The sequence below is a fragment of the Varroa destructor genome, unplaced genomic scaffold, assembly GCF_002443255.2.
Source record: "Varroa destructor unplaced genomic scaffold, Vdes_3.0 BEIS01000007.1, whole genome shotgun sequence".
Lineage (NCBI taxonomy): Eukaryota > Metazoa > Arthropoda > Arachnida > Mesostigmata > Varroidae > Varroa > Varroa destructor.
The window spans coordinates 3,706,757-3,728,795 of NW_019211460.1; the positions used below are offsets into that span (position 1 = coordinate 3,706,757).

General features: G+C 37.4%; 1 protein-coding gene across 5 annotated transcripts in view; it reads left to right on the plus strand.

Moving 5' to 3' along the window:
* The first annotated feature begins 2,126 nt into the window (after positions 1-2,126).
* Positions 2,127-22,039, plus strand: part of LOC111253961 (long-chain-fatty-acid--CoA ligase 4-like) — a 23,368-nt gene continuing 3,455 nt past the window's right edge. Inside the window, exons 1-17 of one of the 5 annotated variants that reach the window (XR_002674877.2) lie at positions 2,127-2,805; positions 12,493-12,695; positions 12,990-13,097; positions 13,459-13,572; positions 13,715-13,798; positions 14,059-14,117; positions 14,498-14,582; positions 14,777-14,867; positions 15,286-15,410; positions 15,533-15,620; positions 16,023-16,156; positions 16,309-16,524; positions 16,770-16,940; positions 17,302-17,574; positions 20,204-20,377; positions 20,784-21,035; positions 21,319-21,749. Coding sequence is in view for 4 of the 5 variants with exons in the window: in XM_022814257.2 (XP_022669992.1) it covers positions 12,648-12,695; positions 12,990-13,097; positions 13,459-13,572; positions 13,715-13,798; positions 14,059-14,117; positions 14,498-14,582; positions 14,777-14,867; positions 15,286-15,410; positions 15,533-15,620; positions 16,023-16,156; positions 16,309-16,524; positions 16,770-16,940; positions 17,302-17,574; positions 20,204-20,377; positions 20,784-21,035; positions 21,319-21,489 (2,193 nt within the window). In the remaining variant the exon portion in view is untranslated. Of the gene's footprint in view, positions 2,806-3,169; positions 3,325-12,492; positions 12,696-12,989; positions 13,098-13,458; positions 13,573-13,714; positions 13,799-14,058; positions 14,118-14,497; positions 14,583-14,776; positions 14,868-15,285; positions 15,411-15,532; positions 15,621-16,022; positions 16,157-16,308; positions 16,525-16,769; positions 16,941-17,301; positions 17,575-20,203; positions 20,378-20,783; positions 21,036-21,318; positions 22,034-22,039 lie in introns of those variants that run through there. The other 4 variants (XM_022814257.2, XM_022814259.2, XM_022814260.2 and 1 more) reach the window with 4 other exon arrangements.

Sequence of the window (22,039 nt, forward strand, 5' to 3'; positions counted from 1 at the left end):
GAAGTGATGTCACTTTGTGATGACTCAGTTACCACATAACATATTTTAGTTTATTATATATGAAATAATGTTTCAACACCCCAACTATAGTGGTTTCTATCACTGTGTCATGAGCTATGGAACGTATTTTGTACTATGTACCGGAATTATGACGCAACTTACATGTTTGCCATACATTGTTAAAAGGATACTTATTGTATATAATAAATGGGATTGATTGAAACCCTTCATTACATTAAAGTTCTTGTTTCTTGACTTCCAGCCATTGACACTGCTACTTCCACCCGAATTTAGGCGATATCCTATTGACATTGCCTTGCTGTTCTAATTCAGGATTCAGGACTCTAGCACCTTTAGCAATTTTCATACTTTGTTCACGAAAAATGTTTAGGCACTTAGCCGTTTTCGGCACAGACTTAAATATTGTAAATAAAGTTACATATTGCAAATCGTATAGCGTATAAGAGTTTGTACCTAATTGTAAATCTTTTTTATCCCGCTTGCTTTCCCTTTAAGAAAGCCCACTAGAATACGTTTTGAACGTCATCTTTTAGTCATTAGCGTTCTATATGGTAGTATTATAAGTTGCTTGTATTTCTGCTTGTATTTTGTATCAGTGGCGCTCCTGTTGTCAAAAAAAAATATCCGTTAGACCGAGTTGACCGGGCTTTATTACCAACTCTGCTGCTTGCATGGTTCGGGCCAAATGATTCGCAGTTTATTACCCGTTCAAGGTGTCACTAAATATCAGGAAATGCGCTGACGATATTCGCGAGGTGCCGCTTCGTAATTCATAATCAACACCACTACGTTATAATGATGTTGGAAGCTCTAATAAAGCCATTGGTTCCAGCTCTTTCCTCTTCTGAGTCACCTTAACCACATACGGAAGGTTGCATACACCCAACTAATTTTCCACGTATCCATTGCGACCAACTCTTTTAATATTTCGTTATTCGCACACATTCCGAGACGGCGACTCCCGGGCGGAATTCACTTCAGAGGCAAATCTTCATATGTAAGTAACCCTGGTAACCGCGCCCTAGTTCTATACTTGTTTGTTCCTGGCTAAGTTTTATATGCTATCGTTGCCAGTAAAATTTAATGATTGTAATTAAGTATGATCGTTTATCGTTGATATAACTGCAGACTCTATCGAACAATGTTCCGGTACTTCGGTAATTGCTACCAGAAAAAGCATACAATGGAGGTGTGCGAAAAACCACAAGACGATCATGCTGCTTTTTCCTTTGCCTGCTTGTGCTTGGTTAATGAAACAGCGATGGTCGAATAGTTGTTCCATACTGGCGGTACAGTGTGGTCGAGTGCAAACTTGTTCTTTTAAAAACAAAATCTCTTCTTAAATAATCCAGCCATGTAAAGCCCGATCCTGACTGACTCAATTACTGTAGTGGGTATACCACAGTGGTGGTTGATAACAGTAATAACAATAATACCAACTCTATTTGGAAATTACTATAGAAGTATAATAAAATTACCATAACAAATGTTGTGTAATCATTTGAGACCTCTTCCGTCGCGAAAGTCATATATAAATACACTAAACTATTATTTTAATTGCATACACGCAATTATATGCAAACTGAGCAAGCGACGCTAGTTAATAGCTATTAGAAGTTTTAGCCTAGTTTAATGATATTACATATTTCTTTGGCTACGGAAAGCTTAATATCAAATATAAGGACACTTTCAACACAATGTCTTTTACGTGGCCATTATTTAGGATTCTTGGAGCAATACCATAGGCTACTAAAACAATCAAAGAGACGTATTGTTTTTTTGACATTTGTATGAGATTGATTGCGTTACGTTGTTTGTAAACACTTTGTAAACACGACACGTCCAACATTAGGCAATTCAGTAAGAAACATGCTACTTTGTAGCTAGAGATGCTACACATTTTTTTTTTGCAATTCGAAGTTAATTGATTCGCGCGCAGACTGCACCAAATCTAGTGGGTTGAGTTATGTAACCTCACGGAAACATAAATCCTCACCGCACGTCGTCAACTTAGCGCCCTCTAGTGATCAGAAATAGAAAAGTACGAGAGATCATAACAAAAACAAAACAGGCGAGCAGCAGCACTGACACTACCGCCGCTCCCACTACAACGACTACTATCAGTCGTCAGCACTGGTGGTAGTGCTGCACTAGACAAACAACAGACGAAAGTAAACCTTATTCGCCACCGTCACTACTTGTGCGGTAGATAACCATCGTTGTGGTATTGGTAGACATCAACTTGTCGCATCCTAAACAGGAGGAGAAGTAGCAGTGACTGCAACGAACATCATTAAAGCCTTCCGTAGAGCAGTCGAACGTGTTAGCAGGTGGACAAAGCCGGCTTTTTACCAAGACGTCGTCAGCAGAGAATGTTGCAGCAGTGAGTTGGTCAACTGAACCGAACACACAGATCAGGTAGGACGAGCCAGTGGTTGACTGATTGTAGCGCCTGGTGTCGGTGCAGTTGGGGGTCGCTGTGGCAGAAAGAACAAAAGACAAAGGCTCGGCCACCGCCGCCGCGATCGTCGTCGCCATCCTGCAAACTTCTCATCATAATCACAGTACGAATTCTACTGCTAACAATACTGTCTCAGAGCTTATTGGACGTATTAGAGTTGAATTGTGGCCATGGTGTGGTGCTCAGACACCGGTAATACGAGTCTGTGCTCTGCGCAGGGTGTCCTTTAATGTGGCCTCATTATTTGTGACTAGTGTTGAAGTCAATCGACGAGCCGTCTGCTCATTTAGTAGTTACCGGTGCAACTGACGCTGTCAATAACGGTAAGCAGTAATAGAGAAAACGGCGCTGCTGAAAAGTAAAGAACGAATTGAGAAGTCCGTAGATGACACTCATACAGTTAGTTGATGATTAATTACTGAATTTATTATTCGGCTTGATTATTCAGTCGGCATACGTGCCTGTAATGATAATAATCATAATATATTTAGAATTCCAATCGTAGTTCGAGTGATACTCGCGCGTGGCTATTCGTGGCTACGCTATTTCGGTCGTCATCGTCGTCGGGAGCCGTCATAGTTTCTTATTTTTTCTCCTGCCCTTCCTCCTCTTTTTCCGAGTGTCTTCTTCCGCTTTTTGCGTAGCGGCGAGGCAACCATACTGTCGTCCGCCTTCATACGCTTCAGTAGACTAACATATAAAATAGCCCCTAAAAAGGTGGTTCCATACACAGTAAAACATCCACCCTAGCATCGGTGCGTTAACGGGAAACTCAGTGATGACTGTTTTAAGGCGCGTGTATAGCCGGCGGGATTCTGGATACATTTATGTGACCATCTAACGTTCGTTTTGATTTTCTTTCTATTATTACAAGAAGGCGAATTGTTTCTGAATATTGAACATACTCATTTTTGCATTAGCCGAACATGTTGACTGCGCATTTAATAAATATGCACATGTGGCTGATGGACAGATTAGTTTAATGAAACTAGTTTAAGACATCATATTGTATTAATGGTATTTCTGGCATTTTTCACTTAATTGTTTCTGATACGATTATTCAATCTGTGTGTGCGCGACATCTGCCTGACAATTACGTGTACGATACTTAAAATGGTAAAAAAGCGAAAGTTTGCATTACCATTTCAAATTAAGTTCGCTAGATGATAAAGTTCACCATGTGATGCCTGTGGTACACTTTTTCAATTGAATCAAAAAGCTGCATCTGTTAACTGTTAAGTCCTAACGATCTATCTCTGATAGCAATAATAATATTTCATGTTATTAAATTGCGCAACGATACTGGTGGTTTAATTGCAGTGTTATTTATATGAATTTGGATACATCCGTTCTGACCGGCGCCTTCCCATATTATATTTTTGCTTTAATGCACGTATTAAGGTTATTAAAGACAAAGGAATAAAATTTTTGAGATACAAAATCGTCACGATCTGTATCAACCATTGTATTTGTACAGGAAGTTAAAATAGATAGTTAATTTTAAACTACCAAGGCATGGCCAACAAAATACAATTGAGTGTTCACATGTTTGATTATTTTAGTGTATTCTGAGCATAAATAAATCAGTGTTTGACATACAGTACTAAACTATATACAGCAGCCAATCTTCTGGCTAAGTCACAGGCAGAAGTTGCTTTTATTACTTTCTGGCAAATACGTAATAAGACGAAATTTTATATAGCACAGGGGATGATCATTTTTCGGTTGTCTTACTACGAAAATGACGATGTGAACAGAAAAAACAAGACCACGTAATTTTTTGGCAAGTTCAAATCGCATCTACTAATGCAGATCCTTCAAATCTCGGCAACAGCTTTTTCCTTTATCGAAATGAAGTATGAAACCCGTCTTATTCAATGGCTCAGGTTTTGAGTGCAAAAAGCTCTTGGACATCTTTCTCTAATAGACTATGCTTGGATGTAATTTTTCTCACAGCGTGTTCACTATGAGAGTTTTAGTGTGGTTACATTCGATAGCAAAAAACATCTATTTGCGTTTTGGTAATTGTCTAGATTCCTAGTAACCATGTTATATATATATATATATATATCAAAGGGGATGTTAAAGTCTTAGTTTCTACGACACATTTATTTAGAATGGATTTATTCTCAAAATAATAATATTTGAAAAGCGCATTTTACGGTTTAGAATTAAGAGCAACTCGCTTTGACATTTGACACAAGGGCAAATCTATTCAATCATTGGCTTTGTGTCATAGCTTAATCACAGATATTATCACGTATTTTATGTAATATTTTTTTGTTATTTGTATTAAATAATAGGTAAATGCATTCTACTCAGTCATATGTTGCCTCAACCTTGCGATAAGTTCAGAGAAACAAACAAGGTATTTTTTGTTCTGGAGTAGAATTATGTTTTACATTTACTCAAATGAATCATTACAGAGAATATTGACAGCTGTTTAGAACATAAATGCATTAAGTAAATCCTAGTTGTTGTTTTTAGTGTTTTGTGTACCTTTTTGGAATCAGATCAAGAACAAGTTGGTAAGTGTACTATCACAGAGTTACAAAAAACAAATAACTTGCGTGTACTTTAGGGTTAATATTTCTCGGGAATGGGGTTTCTCGAGAATTCTACCGTTTTATCTTTCATTTATTGTACCTAAAATAATAATGGTTGTTAAATATTTTATTTAAACAATATGTAGTGTAACATAAATGTGGTATAATTTTATAATATGCTTGTACAGTAGCTTTAGTAAACTTCATATGCATGATACATTTGTAGAATTGTTTACGGTCGAAGCCAAAGCTGGAACCTAAATATGTAAGTGAATATACAATAATGGCTTATAATACAAACATCTTCCCCCAGGCTACATTACAAGCCTGGGTCCGCGTCACTGCTACTAGTAGTACCTTATGGAAGCGGTTCGGTTCGTAGGATTGTATTTACTGGTTGACACACCTTATCATTTAACGTAATGTTCTCGGAGCATGCGATGCTGAAACATATCCCCGTAAGTTTAGCGTGGCGATTTGAGTTCAAAACCACGTATTGCCAGTAACTTAATATCGTCGGCAACGTATTTCTGATACCTTGCTAACTCGACAATTTCATTAAATGAGCCCAACGGATGCTCACGGGTACTTCTGTGTATGACATAAGGTAACGTGGTTTACGCAAAAAAAAAGCCGTTTGCCACTGATAATATCGTGTTGTCCTCTGACATTTGGTATAGAACCATTTTGTGACCTTCGGATAATCAGACGAGTCACATAGAATGTACGTGTAAACATTTTTTGGCCAAACTAATCTTTTGTGCAGCTGCTGTATTGATCAGTTGTAATTTGATTACGTTTACACTTCATTTAATTTTACTTTGGCCTTACTCCTTAGGTATAATTCCTACCCAAATGAGATGGCATTGAAACAATCTCTGCGATATCAAGTGCAGAGTCAGTTTCAGATTATGCAAATAATTTTGTTCGGCGCTGCGTTTTATCGCTGTTGCCTTTCAGTGAATTTTCGCTTCGCATAAAAACAAAGAGTTCCAATCAATTAAAACCATGAATGTTCATGTCATCATTGGACCTATTTTACGTTTCGCAATATGCTGTTTGTTTAATCAAGTAATGTCCTTGGCGGAGTTTTAACCGAAAACTTTTGCTCTTTTTTGAGCCATAAATTAGTCGTTCAAGCCACTGCGTTGATATATTCTATTAACTAATGCATTTTTTTAATATAAAGGCATTGTGAATTTTATACACTAGTCATCTTTCACTATAAAAAGGGTGGATCGCTGGTTTGGTGCTATAAAGCAAGTAACAAACAAGGTTAGAATAACCCTCGGCAAATATTATCCTGGATGGCTGGTTCAGCGTTGCTGGAAGGTGGTTTTCACTTAGCGGCAAACAAAGAAAGAGTCAGAGGAAGACAGCATCACATTGAGGAATGCCCATCTATCCACTATTTCATCCATTCATCTACTTACTTATTACTCCGTATCCATTTAATTAATTGGTGATGCTATCGCTTCGAGCGAACTATGTACAGATTTTCATTCTATACACTTTGCCGAGTTTGTTTTAGGAAAAGATGATTAGAAGTTCCGCGCAATGCGTTCAAACCTACTATGCGTTCTTTCTTCAAATAGGTCGAAACAAAAACATGCACACACTATTTATTTATTTAATGTAAAATCCATTCATCTTAATTATGCCGCCTATCTGGGGCCTAAACTGCTCATTAACCATTTTTTCTTATAATAATTTCATAATGTTTCTTCTTAACGTACAAACAATTTTCTAATAGTAGTTGTGAGTTAGGTGACACTGATAGGCGTAGAGTGGTGATAATATCAGGTAAATATGCTATAAAAAAATTCCAGCGGGATCAACATCCCAACGGCTTTAAATGGCCTAAAGATGAAAAACGCAAAAAGGCTAATCTTTGGGATTATCAAATCCGAGAGGCATATATATACTTTATATCGAATACGGTGGCTAATTTTTGTATCAAAAACTAAAGATATTCGGGAATGGACCCTTGGACAGTTCAGAGTTGTTGAACCCTCCAAATCTAAACCCCATTTTAGAATCCTCCGGTTTGCTTTATAGAAATTTTCCTCGGATTTTTCAGTAAGCACATATAGACTGGAAACAGCAGGACCTAACTCAAACAATAAGAAGGTTTTGAACTTTGGCACAGTTTTTGATAGAGCTGATCTCATTTTAAATTCCGATGATGATGCATTGTTTTTTATTGTAACTACGAGTTTACTCACATCCTCGTTGGAACAAGGTTTTTTCTGACAGTGCTAGTTTCGCATGAGCGCGTTTACGAAACTGTTAGCAATGAGTGGAAAAAGTTCAAAAAAAGTTAGTGGGCTCACTGGTTCGAATTCTTTATACGAGTATACACACATATACCCCATTAAACACTATAGGTTGAAAAGATACCAGACAGTCAGAAGGCACAAGTTAAAGGGGCAAAGAGCTCACGAAGGCTGTTGCAAGTGAACGGTCGCCTTTTTGCACATCTTGTATGTTGTAATGCCTTGTTTTACGAAACACTACTACATACAATTGCGACATACCTGGATATTAGGTTCTAAACACGAATGTTACAGTAATAAAAACGTGGCCTAAAATTGTCGTGTGAACATTTATAGTAGCTATCAACAGAATTTATGTCAGTTCTGTCGCTAATCGAGGTGTGATTGCGACTATCGTATGGTATTTTACGTTGCTAGAATTGTTTCGATATCATCAAGTTCATGTTCGACGTTTTTTTCTAACGTTCATAGTCTTCTGTGTGGATGTTTGTTCAGCTTTTCGACTGTCCAGTCGCTGTTTGATGAAGCTCACAGGAAAACAATGTTGTTTTTAACCTATTTAATGTCTAATTGATCTTTCGTTATTCAGCTTAAATATATATAAAGCTCCTAAAACATAAAATACTGCGCAAAATATTACGTGCTATGTGCCGGAAAAGGAATAATCAATCTAAATATTTCAGTCTCGTCTTTTAGCTTCGAGTCAGCTGAGCATCTGATTTAGCGCCATTAAAGTCCCTTCGAACCGAGCTTTATTTAGTCTTAGGCTCAATGCAACATTTGCTTGATTTTTATCGTCACTTTAGACAGCTTCGAGAGAACGTTGAAATTTGCGTTATTTTATGATATAATCATTCTGCTATCTCATTAATTACGCATACATGTTCAGTGTCATCGTTCACTCCCTTTCCTATGGCCGAGGCTCGAACCGAAGGCGACTGCTACCGTTGCAATAAGAAACTCTGTTGTTAATAAAGTACAACCAGCTATGACGAGCATAGTAATTTATGTGTAATGAGTATTATATGACCAAAATGTAAGTTATGACACTTGAATAAATAAATCAAAAAACGTATGGCTTTGAGATAGCGACAATGCTGACGGTTCGATGTAACAAACGTTTCCGTTTTCCTTAATTTAAATAGCGTGACCTCAATATGGCAGGACGACGCAGAGGAGGAAAATGGTGTGCTCGGATGGATAATGGATCGGCCAAAGCAAATAAGTCTGTGATTTTTTAGCCTCACAAGCGCTCTTATATTTAATGTAACAGAACTTTCGAATTCTGTGATAATTTTGATGCTCCATTCGTATGATTATGGAAGATGTCAACGGCTTCATAGATTTTTCAAACTGATCTTTTAATCTTCTATCAGAGCATATGGGATATGCACCATTTTGTAAAGGTCTTTAACCAATCCTAGTCGCTGTGTTTTTAACTTACGAAAAAAGTTGTAACACAAATTTTACGTAATGTATAACAACCGCTATGTTGGTTTCACCTATCAAAAATTACTTTTTTTTTTTCACTATTGAATATGATGCGTGAATACTTTAGGTACTTAGATTTTTACTTAGTTGTAAAGCTACATGGAGCGTTACGGAGCAAGGACAGACCACATTGAGCAGTCCACCCCTGAACAAGTTCCGTGCAGAAGATTCTGATATAGTTACCCGTAGCTCTTGAACAGTATTCTTTTATATAGTCTACTAGACTTAATACTGATTCTTCATCTGTGTAGAGAAGTAATGATTTTATTGTCCATACTAATAGCCGTAGTACGGTGTAATGCATGGACCTGCCGCTACCACGATGCAATTATTCATTTACCAACATGATCGTTTATTGGAGAACGCTTCTATATTTTATTTATTGTAAGTGTAACAGGTTGTAGGCAAATATATATTTGTAACTATAATATGCAATTTGATGGTGATGACGACGATGAATGATTTTTCAAACTTTCCTACAATGTAAGGATTGTGCTCTTTAGAGTTACGTTAAGATCTGCCTTCGTGTTATGATGCTGTATACGTAAACTAGTAGTAGTGGTATTATAATGATAGTGTGTGGAATCATACCAATCAATATTATTTGCTATACTGAATGTGCTGTAAAACAAGTTGGTTTTGAAAAACAAGTTGATTTAGGTAAATTATGTACTTATGTCATTATAAGATATATATTTTTCTAAGTAACTGTTATTGCGCTTAGGACTTGCAACTGGCAATCTAAGTTGGGCGAATTTGATGTGTTTGCATTAGTTGTTCATTACACTAGATGGAAATTACATTATCTGTCTTTAATCTGTGAAAAAGTACTATATATAACCAAGAAAATGTAATACGCTACTAACATCTGTTAATGCTCCCGGAGCAAAACTTGTTCGCCTAACGGCCACTGCACCTGTGCGATAGCTTTGGTCTATTTCCATTGTGCTGTTGCTCTTTCTTGTCTGTATATGTTCCTGTGATGAATGTTGCAATAATCATCCTGTCAGCTTAGTCTAATTTGTTAGCGGTAATCAAGGACCGGCTAAAATAATGTTATAAGCCAGCACATATCATCTCGAACTTTAAGTGCGAGACATTTATATTTTTAGACCTATGTTACGGCTACCGCTTAGAACGCGCATCAATCGGTTAAAAATGCCAGTATAGTAACTTACGTGTTTCACTACTAAGTGAAATGAAAGTTTGGAATTGACAAACCTGTTACAGACAGCGAGTATACCTAAAGTAATGCGTTGCTCTGTATCTGATACTTATCAATAATTTCTTTTAGAATAAACTGAGTATAGACTGAATTACTAACAGGTGATGGTCTAAATTCGCTGGTTTCTATTGCGCAGATAGAAAACGCTAGCTAAAGCCTAAAAGCATGGCAAGCTCCTATAAACTGGATCTACACATCTACTTACAAAAAAACCGGTGAATAGAATGAATCCAACTTTACATAATGAAGAGCTGTCAAGTGTAAAAAGTAGTCAACTCTGTGGTGAAATATACATTAGTAGTTACGAATTACAAGGATCACGTGGGTACCTTAATTTTAGTTTCTATGTGCCATTAAGAAATAAAGTGGTATTATAAAAATAAGGAAACGACTAACTTGACGCTTAGTATTTATTTAAGAAAGAGTCGTTGCGATTTTGCTTGAGCAGATTAAAACTTTATATTGACAGAAAGTAATTATTTTCAGGCTTTAGGTTGGCGGCGTTAAAAGCTAAGGCTATGGCTAACTGGTGTATCAAATCTAGAAACTGACCAAAAACTATATATTGTTTCAACAAACCAACTAATTAATATGGTAAATTTATAGGAATATTATAGTTTATACATAGATAGATATCTTTTTCGTACTACGAGCACCTTAGCTACTACTGTACTGCACGTTCAATGTCGTACTGTAGTGCATTTTCTTCTGCTTCAAAGACACCTGCATTACAACCAAGTCTTCTTGTGTTTGCGATTCGTATGTGAAGTTTTCAGATTCCAAGAAAATACACTTTTGTTTGCATAAGTGCATTTGGCTAGTTAGTTCTCGCTCCACATGACTATTCTCTATTCTATTTCATTGAAACATCGCCTATTCGATACCGTAAGAATTCCAATGATACATTCTAAAAATCTATATTTAAGAATCTCCTGCCTGCTCAGTTGGCTTAGGCTGCGGTTTGTTCTTATCCGTGTTTATCATTTGACGCCCAAGTTTATCGGAATAAGTGTTTCATCTCTCACCGTCGACTGCAACAAATCTGCTGCTGGCTAACGTAATCTGGTTAAAAACATCGAATACCGTATTTTAAAGATCATCTGTTAATAAGAGAAGTGCGACGTATAATGCGTTATTACTGTGATTGGATGAAATTAATAGCAATGCAACCCCTGCGAGTTGTCGACTACTGCGAACAAATGTGCAGTTAGTTTTGTTCAACTGATCACTATATGCAACACTGCTAAATTATTAACTAAAAAAATGATTAAACTAGGTAAAATACCTTTCTTTTTTGTGTAGCTTTGTGGGGAAAAAACAACTTCGGTGTAAGTATGCTACCAATTGTTAATACTTAACAAATGGTAGCATACTAATATTGCCCTTTGCTAAACATGCAAGTGCAGGACCGTATGTAATGATATTTACATAGTTGAGTAATTTGGCAAGAAATGTCAGGCCATTCACAACCGATTAGTCAAACCAAACCAGGTTACCGACGGAAAATGTCATTTACAAGTAGTGAATACATAAAACTGTAAGCCAAGATTAGATTTTAGCCCACGGCTCTCTTGTCAGAAAGTAGGCAATAAACCGATGCGTGAATTCAGCGTTTATTGAAGGAAACAACGGCGATAAAGTATGCGTGCAGGGAACTTAAAAAATTTTCTCAACTTCCATAAGTATTTAATTTAAGAAGTCAAGCAGGATCAGTTTCTACTGTATATTATGGCGTAAGGATGAATAGAATTAGCCGAATGAATAAGGGTAAACAATAAGAAGTCTTATTGGCTGCGACTGGTTTCGTCTCTTCTTTTTAAAGAATGTACAAGGGTGTACTTCTAGCGATACATCGCGCGAAACATTGGAGTGTTACTTCAGCAAGGGATAGGTTTAGTTAACCATTAAATTAATTGTTTGATCGTTCCATTACATTATTCCCAAACTTAGCAACACAAGTCTTTATATACGCCTTACAAACGCAAGTGGAAGGTTCAATCTAGAGTCGTAAAAATATGCGTCTTAAGGCCAAGTACAGGATTCTGTAAGGTCAAAACGGCCTCAGCTAAACTTATCTTATTATTCTTCAACAGTAGTTCTGATCGTAAATAGTATCCTATAAATATCTTATCTGCTCAGAAAAGGGACTTGAATCGTTAACAATTCGAAAAATTTACACAGAGACGACAGTTTGTATTCACCTAAACATTTAACTATGGAGAAATTAATGCATTGTTTGATGCATCATAGTACTTTTGCCTACATTTATCATACATTTTGCTAGAACTACTGTTGAAAACTGCACATTTTCAGATTCTTAATTTATAATCAAGAGTAGGGTAAGCTTTCTTAATTCTGGAAGTAGATTGTCTCAGAATTTTAATATAACAAGGCAATCATCAGGCTTGATTGCTATTTGTATACGACTTGAAAATAAAAATACCTACTGAGTAGTAAATTGTTTTTCATCAGGTAACCATCCGGTGCAATCTCAACTATTTATATGGGCGTAAATGTACGCATATTCAGGAACTGAATCAAAAGGAAAGAAAAATATACATTGCCACTAAGTGCAAGCGAAAACAAACTTTTCGTGGCTCTCGGTGGAGGTAATAATAATCGTCAAAATGTCGAGCAGCACCGCACAAGTAGCACAGCTTAGCCCCACGCAACAGGTATATATGCACGCACGTTAAATTCAAAACATTCGTAATAGATAAGCCGATCAAAGTTCGGGTTTAATTTGAAATCAAATTTATTCAGCGTAATTTCGAAGGTAGACTGCTAACTTTATAATAATGATAGTAAGGCTAATCGTTATTACATTTTCAGTTTTAATAAGGAACCCGATTCCACATACTAGACAGTGCAATTTTTTTACAGCTATAGCGTTTACTGTTTTAATAGAAATTTCCGATAGAAAATTTCAATTAAAATAATTTCGGCTTAACTCTTATCGTCACTTTTAGGTGGCCCTGGGTCTTCTGAAAGGGGTGAATATGATCTATGATGTGGTCACGTTACCACTTTACACCGCAATACAGGCTCCCTGGAAGCATTGGCAAGATAGCCGACAGGTGAGATATTTGGAAATTTCGAACAGAAATAGCAAGGCTGTGACAGTATTAAAAGGGTCTCTGTTTGGTGAAATCTTCTCTGGACTTTATACATTCCAGAGTAAGAAATAATGATAGATGTTATCTCTTATATCATTGGGGATGTGAATACACAGTACATATTATTCCTTAGACCTATTCTTCGTTATCTACATATGTACGAAAAGCTTAGAAGGAAAAAATGGTAACCAGAAAGGAAACTGGCCCTTCAAACATGCTGCTAAGAGTACAAGTTCTCGCCTTTACAATCTTCGTGCAATGGTCGTTGCATTATATGCTTGCGCAGATCGTTCACTAAACGCTTTTCCACATGATTTGTCAGATTTTTGCCCAGCCGACTATACCAGAAAACCCTCATTCACCGTGGGTACGCAAACAAGTTCATTCTTTGGGCAAGCTTAAGGACATTGAGACTGTCGACCAGCTCTTCAGAGTGGTAAGTGTGAGTCCGTTGCTCATGCAGTCGCATCTTAATGAAACTTGTAGTGATTCGTAGCTGGTTTTATGAGGTACAAGCAAAACGTCGTAATATACTCGCCCCCTATACAATGACACAAGTCGCTCGTATTTTCTTTAAGGCCATTCGTGAATTTCCGGACCACCCGGCGATGGGAACTCGCGAAATTTTCGGGGAGGAAGAAGAGAAACAGAAGGACGGAAAGGTAAACCGCTATTGGGGTTCGGTCATAATTTGCTTTTTATACTATCCATATATAATAAGTAAAAATTACGACAAACTCATTTTTGTCGTATCTGTTTACTACTGATAATTAATGGTTCAGATTTGGATAATTTATTTCCTGTTGCTTCTTAAACCTTGTAGTCAGTTAAATCGAAGCTCGCCGGCGAAATTACGATGGCATTATTCGCAGCTTTGTCTTAGTTCTGATGAACTTAATTAATTCTCCATTATAATTTTCAGGTGTTTAAAAAGTTGATTCTCGGCGAATACAAATGGATTACATATAAGGAAATGGACAAGTAAGGGTAATAGTTTATTTGTTAGAATAATGAGCTGTACGTATAGTAGTACATTGACGTGCACCAAGCCAGTGCTGTTATAAATAGAAAAATATTATTGCCATATTATGTAGCCACCTTCTTCTTTCGCCAGTTCGACATTAAGTATCCGTATATCCCCTGAGCAACTTCTGTTTACACTTTGTACTCTTTTGTGAACGTTATCCTTTTTTGTACTTTGGCTTATTATTATACGCGCTTGATGTAGGTGGCGTAGATGAAAATTTATTTTTCTTAGATCTGTCTTTTATTTTATTTTCTCGTATACTACTATGAAAACAAACTGCGTGAAAACCAGCATATTTAACGATATAATTCCTGTCTTGTTTTTCCTATCATAGAAAAATTGAGTTAATAGGCCGAGGTCTAATGTCGCTTGGAATTCGCCCGCGACAGAACATCGTAATCCTTGCGGAGACGCGTCAGGTACATATTACGCAAATAGAAAATTATATGTTCTAATTTTTTTATTCGAAACGGCTTAAGTTTATTGCACCAACTACCGTGTGGTTTATAAATACAACCTAAATCAAAAAATGCGAGTAAGTAGTCTCCGGCGGCCCACGAACGAACTTACTTGAAAAGTGTTGACGGTATTAAGCGATTTTTTCATGTAACAGGAATGGATGCTAACTGCACAAGCCTGTCTTCGTCTTAATATTCCTGTGGTTACACTATATGCTACACTTGGAGAGGAAGGCATCCTACATGGTTCGTATTTATCAATTCTAGCTACTTGAAGATTAGGGATATAAGTTAGGGCTACTGGCTTCTTTCGTCTCTACGTGCCTATACGTTTCATGTAAAAATCGTATCATAGATAAGAGAAAAGAAGGCCGAGTGTCAACTAATAATACCGGAAATAATCTCGAAAACTAAGTGTCTGACAATTAAGACATTTGACCGCAGTTGCGCATTTATTTCGAGGCATTTGTTTATGTGGCAGCTAAGGTAATTAGCATTTGTAGCATAATAGTGATAATTTACTATTTTAATGAAACTATACGAAGGAAAAACTCACGAGTCAAGCTTTGATTACCAACTATATTTTATATGACCGTTATTATTGGAACAGCTTTTATTAAATAGACATATCGAATTATATAATTTTGAACCGCTTAACCCGTAGGAATAAATGAGACGGAAGCAACGTTCTTGGTTACGTCGCAGGATCTTCTAGAGAAGATTGGCAAACTAATGCCGCGTATGCCGCTCCTCGAGACCGTCATCTACATGGAGAATCCGATCGTAAAGGTATACTTTTAGCTGTTCTGAAAATATACACTGTTTTTTCGTTAGTAGAATTCCATGATTGAAGTTTCGTATGAAAGTCTGATGTATTAATTTTGCTCATTCGTATGTTTTATATAAAATAGGTGAAACCAAATCCGATGGAAAAGATTAAATTGTACCCGTTTTCCAAACTCGAGATGCTTGGGCAGTCAGCCTCTGGAGATCTGAAAGGTAACCAACACTCTTGCCACAACTTTTACATCTTCCAATGAAGGAACAAAGGCTAATTTTCTCATGTCGGTTTTTTGGTAACGTTTAACAAGTAACGAATTTTAAGCAATACTGAATCGATACTCTTGCTAAAGCGAATTCAGCGCTTTTATTAGGCTTAGTTTGATTTGTGCTGCAACTGTACAAATACAACCTGTTAGGTGAAAACGAGACATTATTATAATGGCAAAGAATGCAGTAAAGGCTTGAACTTGCTAAAGATGCGATCATGCAAACAATTAGTGCGAAAACAAAATCAACCATTAGGGGAAGTTTGCACACGGGGATGATAATATTTATCTAGAATAAGACACATTTGAAAATGTGTCTTGAAAGTACAACAGTTCTGTGCAACTGTTTTAGGCGAGGTCCCGACAGCAGATGACATCGGCATTATTATGTACACATCAGGCTCGACCGGAGTTCCCAAAGGAGTAATGATTACTCAAGGAAACATCGTCGCAACAACAAAAGGCTTTTATCCAGTTGTTTCTTTTGTAAGTGTCCATGTAATGCCTACGTCATAACCGACTCTGATTCATACCTTTTAAGTAGTAGGTAGAGAATCTCGAAGCTGTTCATACTCTGCAAAACACTGCTAAGCACAAGCTACAAAGATCATAATGACACGTTGTTTCAATTACCCTAGGTGTGTCCAGAGGATACCTACATTGCTTACTTGCCCCTGGCCCATGTGCTAGAGCTGGCGTGTGAATCTCTTTCATTCGCATTAGGAGCCCGCATCGGCTATTCTTCGCCGTTAACCCTCACCGACAAATCAACTGGAATAAAAACTGGTGGCAAGGGCGACGCTACTTTGCTCAAGCCAACCATTATGGTCGCCGTGCCGCTTATCCTCGACAGGGTATGATAACAAAGGATTGCGTTTCAGCATTTGTTTGCTTACTCAGTTGGGAGAGCGACATACAATTAACGCCATAAACAAAATTATAGTATGTCATTTGTAGTGGTTATTATTAAAACGATTTATAAAAGTGGCCAAGATGCAAAACCAGTCATAGCAAAAAGAAGTGCGAATGACTGAATACCGTAAGAGTCATGGTCCATTCACATGAATGAACGTAAGTTTCACACTTTCTGTATTAACAGGTTCGCAAAAGCATTACAGAGGTTGCTGAAAGCAAAGGTATCTTTGCTAAGAACTTCTTCCACCATGTGATTGGCTATAAAACGCTGTGGCAGAAATTCGGATACGGAACTCCTATTTTAGATAAGCTGGTGTTTTCGAAAATGAAAGCACTCCTTGGCGGAGCACTGAAGGTAAAATCGCATAATCGAGTTATAGATGTCATGAATAATACTGTAAATTGCCACGTTACGTTTCAGTTGCAACTAATTTATTTGAGATAACAATTTGGTTCGACATCCATTGCAATCTCAATAGGTCGGTGTAGAAAGAAATTATGGACGTAATTTAAGTGATTGCAATGAAGACAAATGAACATGAATAAAAACATACGACCAGCTCATGGATATAAGATCCAAGCTAAGTAAGTGGCGCATGCGTTAAAAAAATGAACAAAAAAAAAACAATTTTATTATCTTATAACGATTGTTCCTGCACCGGTACGAGACAATGTGAACGTAAATTTATGCGTTCTACCCTTAACCGTTTCTATAGGTGATTCCCTGTGGATCTGCACCTCTTTCATCAGACACTCATGAATTCATCAAAGCAGCCCTCAGTTGCGATATCGTGCAAGGTTATGGCCTGACCGAGACTGCGGCTGGAGCTACCATAATGGAACGAAATGATAAAAGCTATGGTCGAGTCGGCGCTCCAATAACCGGCAACTACATCAAATTAGTCGACTGGGCTGAGGCAGGTTACCATGCCATCGATAAACCTAATCCCCGAGGAGAGATTGTGGTCGGCGGAATATCAGTCACTAAGGTATGCAAGCGCGTGCAAAGGCTGTTATTTGTCGTCGCCGGTTATGCTCTTTCCTAAAGGAGCGTATCATAAGATTGAGCTATTTAAGCTTCGTTAATAGGTTAATACATAGGTAATAACTGTCTGTAATAATTCTTTTAATCTAGTGTAGTAAAATATCAATAGCATTTGCCTAGAGCGATAGTTTCTGTCGTATCACATTGATGAAAGGTTTCTATTTTTGATAAAAAAAAAAAAACATTTCGGATTCACTTTATTTTATTCACCAATAAATAATTATGGATTATTCATCCCCTTTAATATTCTGTTGTGGTATCGTTCTCCTGCACAGTCGTAACGTAATCGAGATGGTATTTGCCACGTACGATTAAAGACATATGTCGCCTATATGCATCGGCTCTTGTGCCATTTACTAGATATTACGCTTTCTGCTGCGCCCACTCGGACTCTCCTCTAACGGTGACCTCTGCATACATATATACCTCATTTGTTTTTCTTATTGAATGCAACTCAAAGCTGAAAGGTGACTTACGTGGTACTAATATTCTTTTCTCTTAATATTTGATGCAAACCGCTTTCACTGTCTATATTTGATCTGATCTAAGATAACACCTATTACTGTTATATCATCAAAAACACCTATGTATTTTTCACGTTTATACGAGGACCCATAATCACCCGCTCGCTTCTTTTCACAGTTATTAACCCTAACAGCAAGATGTTTAGCATGCTAAAAGACACTGATCCTTTTCGAACCTATTGGCCACGTTTTTCAGCCTCTGATAACGGTATGCAAGAATAATCTATTACGTAAATTTTTGGCGCCACTTGAATTGAACTGATCTACAAATACGTCCTCCGGCTATGCCCTGTGTTCTGCTTTTTGAAATTCCCGGACACGAGTTCTACTTGTTTACTAAGCAAGCGCAAGATTTTGAGCAGGCTGATTTACTGAAAACTCGATAATAAAGACAAATAGACGTACCTATCAATTATTATCCTTCAAAAATAATTCAAACTAAGCCCCCTAAACCAGAAAAGTCCAGTGGGGTACCCTTTTATTAAGGACACTATTTCTGAACACAGCTACCGACTTCTGGATAGTCAAGTTCAAGTTCTTTCGACAGCTCTTTTGATCTCACTTAAAAACAAAAAAGAAGTGTAGAAAATGCTGCTTGACGAGACACACCACTTTAAAGACCAAACTCAGAGTAAATGCTTTTATTACAAGAAAGCAATGACAATGACGACGACGACGACGACGAAGACGTTGCAAAACAAAGCAAAAGCTTTTCTATCGATATGTGATACTCCGACGAAATATTGCCTTCAGCAAAAGTTAAAGATGGAAAGCGAAAAAACAATTAAAAAAAGTATAAACCTAATATTAGGTTGTTCAGTATGAAACGTTATATTTCACGACGACGTTATTTTTTAATGGTCTGATACTTTACTTTGGTTTTTGTGCTTGTATTATTTGAGATCTGACTCTGTTCACTGGAGTGTTGTCACTGTGGATTTTAGCGCATTGTAGAAAACTAGAGAATTTGAGTGGTTTACAAATGTAACTTCTATCTCGAAAAAGCGGCGGAGGAAGCTCGTCGTATATATATTATATTGAGTGAAAAGTTCTACTACTGGAAGCTTCGAGTCGTTGAATTACGAAGCTTTGAAGAGATTACTTTAAAGGATTATTTTAAATTAGAAGATGTGTTTTATGGAGAACCTCCTGTAAAATTAAATAACGGACCGGTAATAGAAGCCAGTCTATTTTCAAAGTACCCCAATGTTAGCCCTTAAATTTGGCATATGTAAAAAGTCCATATTTGGTAATTTCGGTCGAAATAAAAAAAATGGACCATGATTTGCCTCATGATTTGAGCGAAGTTCAAGAACGGAGACATAGGCATGCCTGTATCTCTAGACTTTTACGTTTTAGCAGTGACAAATTCTCCGCCGAATTGTGATTTGTGATAAAAAATTGATTTTTCACAATGATCGCAGACCGTCACATCAATGGATGATTGGAACTAATCTTGCGGGACATTACGCTAAAGAAAATGTAAGCTGAAAAGCGTAAGATGTGTCCTTCGTGGTCCAATGCAGGTAGAAGCTACTACAGCTTCATGAGTCCTGATTTGTCTGTTATGACCGAAGTATGACGCCAACAATCAAAGAATATGCTAACTTAATCAGAGGATAACTTCTCATTAAGCGGTTAACATTAGTGAACAAAGGTAAACAACTCCTATTGCTCAGCAATGCTCGATTTGACACGCAAAAATTCGGGAGATTCAGTTAAAGATTCTCGATCATTGCTTCCACAGATTACGATCGATGAGTTCGTCAAACACATTTAAATTTGAACATATCGGGATTCTCCTTTGAGATTTCATCGACTTTGATGTTCCAGCAGCCTTGCATAAACAGCGGGACAAGGAAGGTGCCATTCAGATAGTTAAAGGATATGGGTAATAGTGGTGCATAGTTTGATAGGAAATAACTAAGACTGTGAAAAAGTTACGTTTCACACTGAACGACCTCGTATATAGGTGATAAATGTTTTGGCCACTGGGTGGATAATGTAGTAAATTGCTTTTCTTATTTTTTTTTTTTATTAACATTGCAGGGGTATTATAAAAATGAGGCGTTAACGCAGGAATGTTTCCGTGAGGAAGGTGGAATCAGGTGGTTTTACACCGGAGATATCGGAGAAATGTTTCCAGATGGAACAATTAAAATCATAGATCGCAAGAAGGATCTTGTTAAGCTACAGTTTGGTGAATATATCTCGCTTGGAAAGGTGAGATTCAGATCTTTTTATTCATTATTGCAGGAAAATAATAGGCTGCGAGATGCATCTTGTCAAGCTGCAAGTTGACGAATATAGGTCATTTGGAAACGTGAAATATACATATTTACTCTTTGATTTCAAGCTACGCTTAGTTTATTTACAGCTGAAAAACGGAAGCAAATCGGTTGATCGGGCAAGGCTATCAGAACACGAAGCACTTCTCAGGCTAAAGGACCAATTTTGTTTGAAGATGTTTGGGCGCACCGTTGGTGTGAACAGAAAAATCAAAAGCTCGCAAGATCTGCCTGTAGGATCTTTTCTGGCAGCTTCACCCGATGCATTGATTTAGTTCAGTATTTTAGCACTTAACTAAGTGTGATTATCTAGTGATGTTGGTTTTTCTTTCATTTTACAGATCGAGACGGAATTAAAGACATGTCCTTTGGTGGAAAATATCTGTGTATACGCTAGTTCATTTCACACGTTCTTGGTCGCCTTAATAGCACCGAATCAAAAGGCCATTCAGGCTCTCGCCGTCACACTCAACAAAGATACTTCGGATTTCCGGCGACTCTATCGAGACCCAGATATTGTGAGAGCTGTAATTCAACAATTAGCCGAACATGGAAAAAAGGCCAACCTTAGCAAAACAGAGATTCCCACCAAGGTGAACAATATTACTGGTACTAATTACTGTAACTTCTAAATTAACTCAGATGAACTTTTGGTATAAAAATATTAGCATGGATGATAGAACAACCTAACCTAAACAAATTTCCAAAGGATGATTTCGCATAGTTATGCTAGTAATGGGCATGAACAGCATTAATAAAATATAATAGAGAGGCGATGAAAAATAAAACAATTGCTTACCCAACCGAATTGTTTCAATGGTATTAGAGAGGAATCCTTTATGAATTTTTAATCTATCTTTATATTGGCGTTTCCAGATTAAACTGTGCACAGAAGAGTGGCTGCCCGACACAGGACTGGTGACCGCGGCGTTTAAGATCCGTCGCAAGCAACTCCAGCAGTTCTATCAGGCAGACATTGACGACATGTACTCCCCCACTGGCAACGCCAAGAACACTTGGGGACTCAAGTTCTCGTACCCATCATAGATCCAGAGTCAGTTCAGTCAAGCTTCCGTCCTCACTTCTTTTCCCCTGGACGTGAATCAGACAACCACATTCAATGTCGAAGGAAAAAGCGACCAACCAACAAAACAGCTCTGCATACAGCACGATGTGTGTTTCTGTATGAAGAATGCGTGGTAGCGATGACGTTGCCGTTGACATTTCGGTGGACATTATACATGATCAAGATAAATAAGATAGCATTATCTGAACGATTTTTCACCAGTAAACTTTAAAAAGAAAAGGTATGGTACTCTTCAGAAGCTCGTTGTTACTTGAGGTCTCGCACGCGCGGGTTATCTCGAGTAAATAAGTACGCTGACGCATGACCAAGCAATTATTAGCTCTAAATGAGCGATAACTGCCTTTTCTTCACGCTTACTGCTTTCTGCGCAGAAGATAACAGAATATTTTCACTATTATAAGTGTGTTGAATTTACTATCGTCCGATGTTGTACCCTACGCCTATATGAATCTGGATTAAGAATTTCCGCAACAGTCATTCGAGTGTTACGCACATAAATATAGATATACA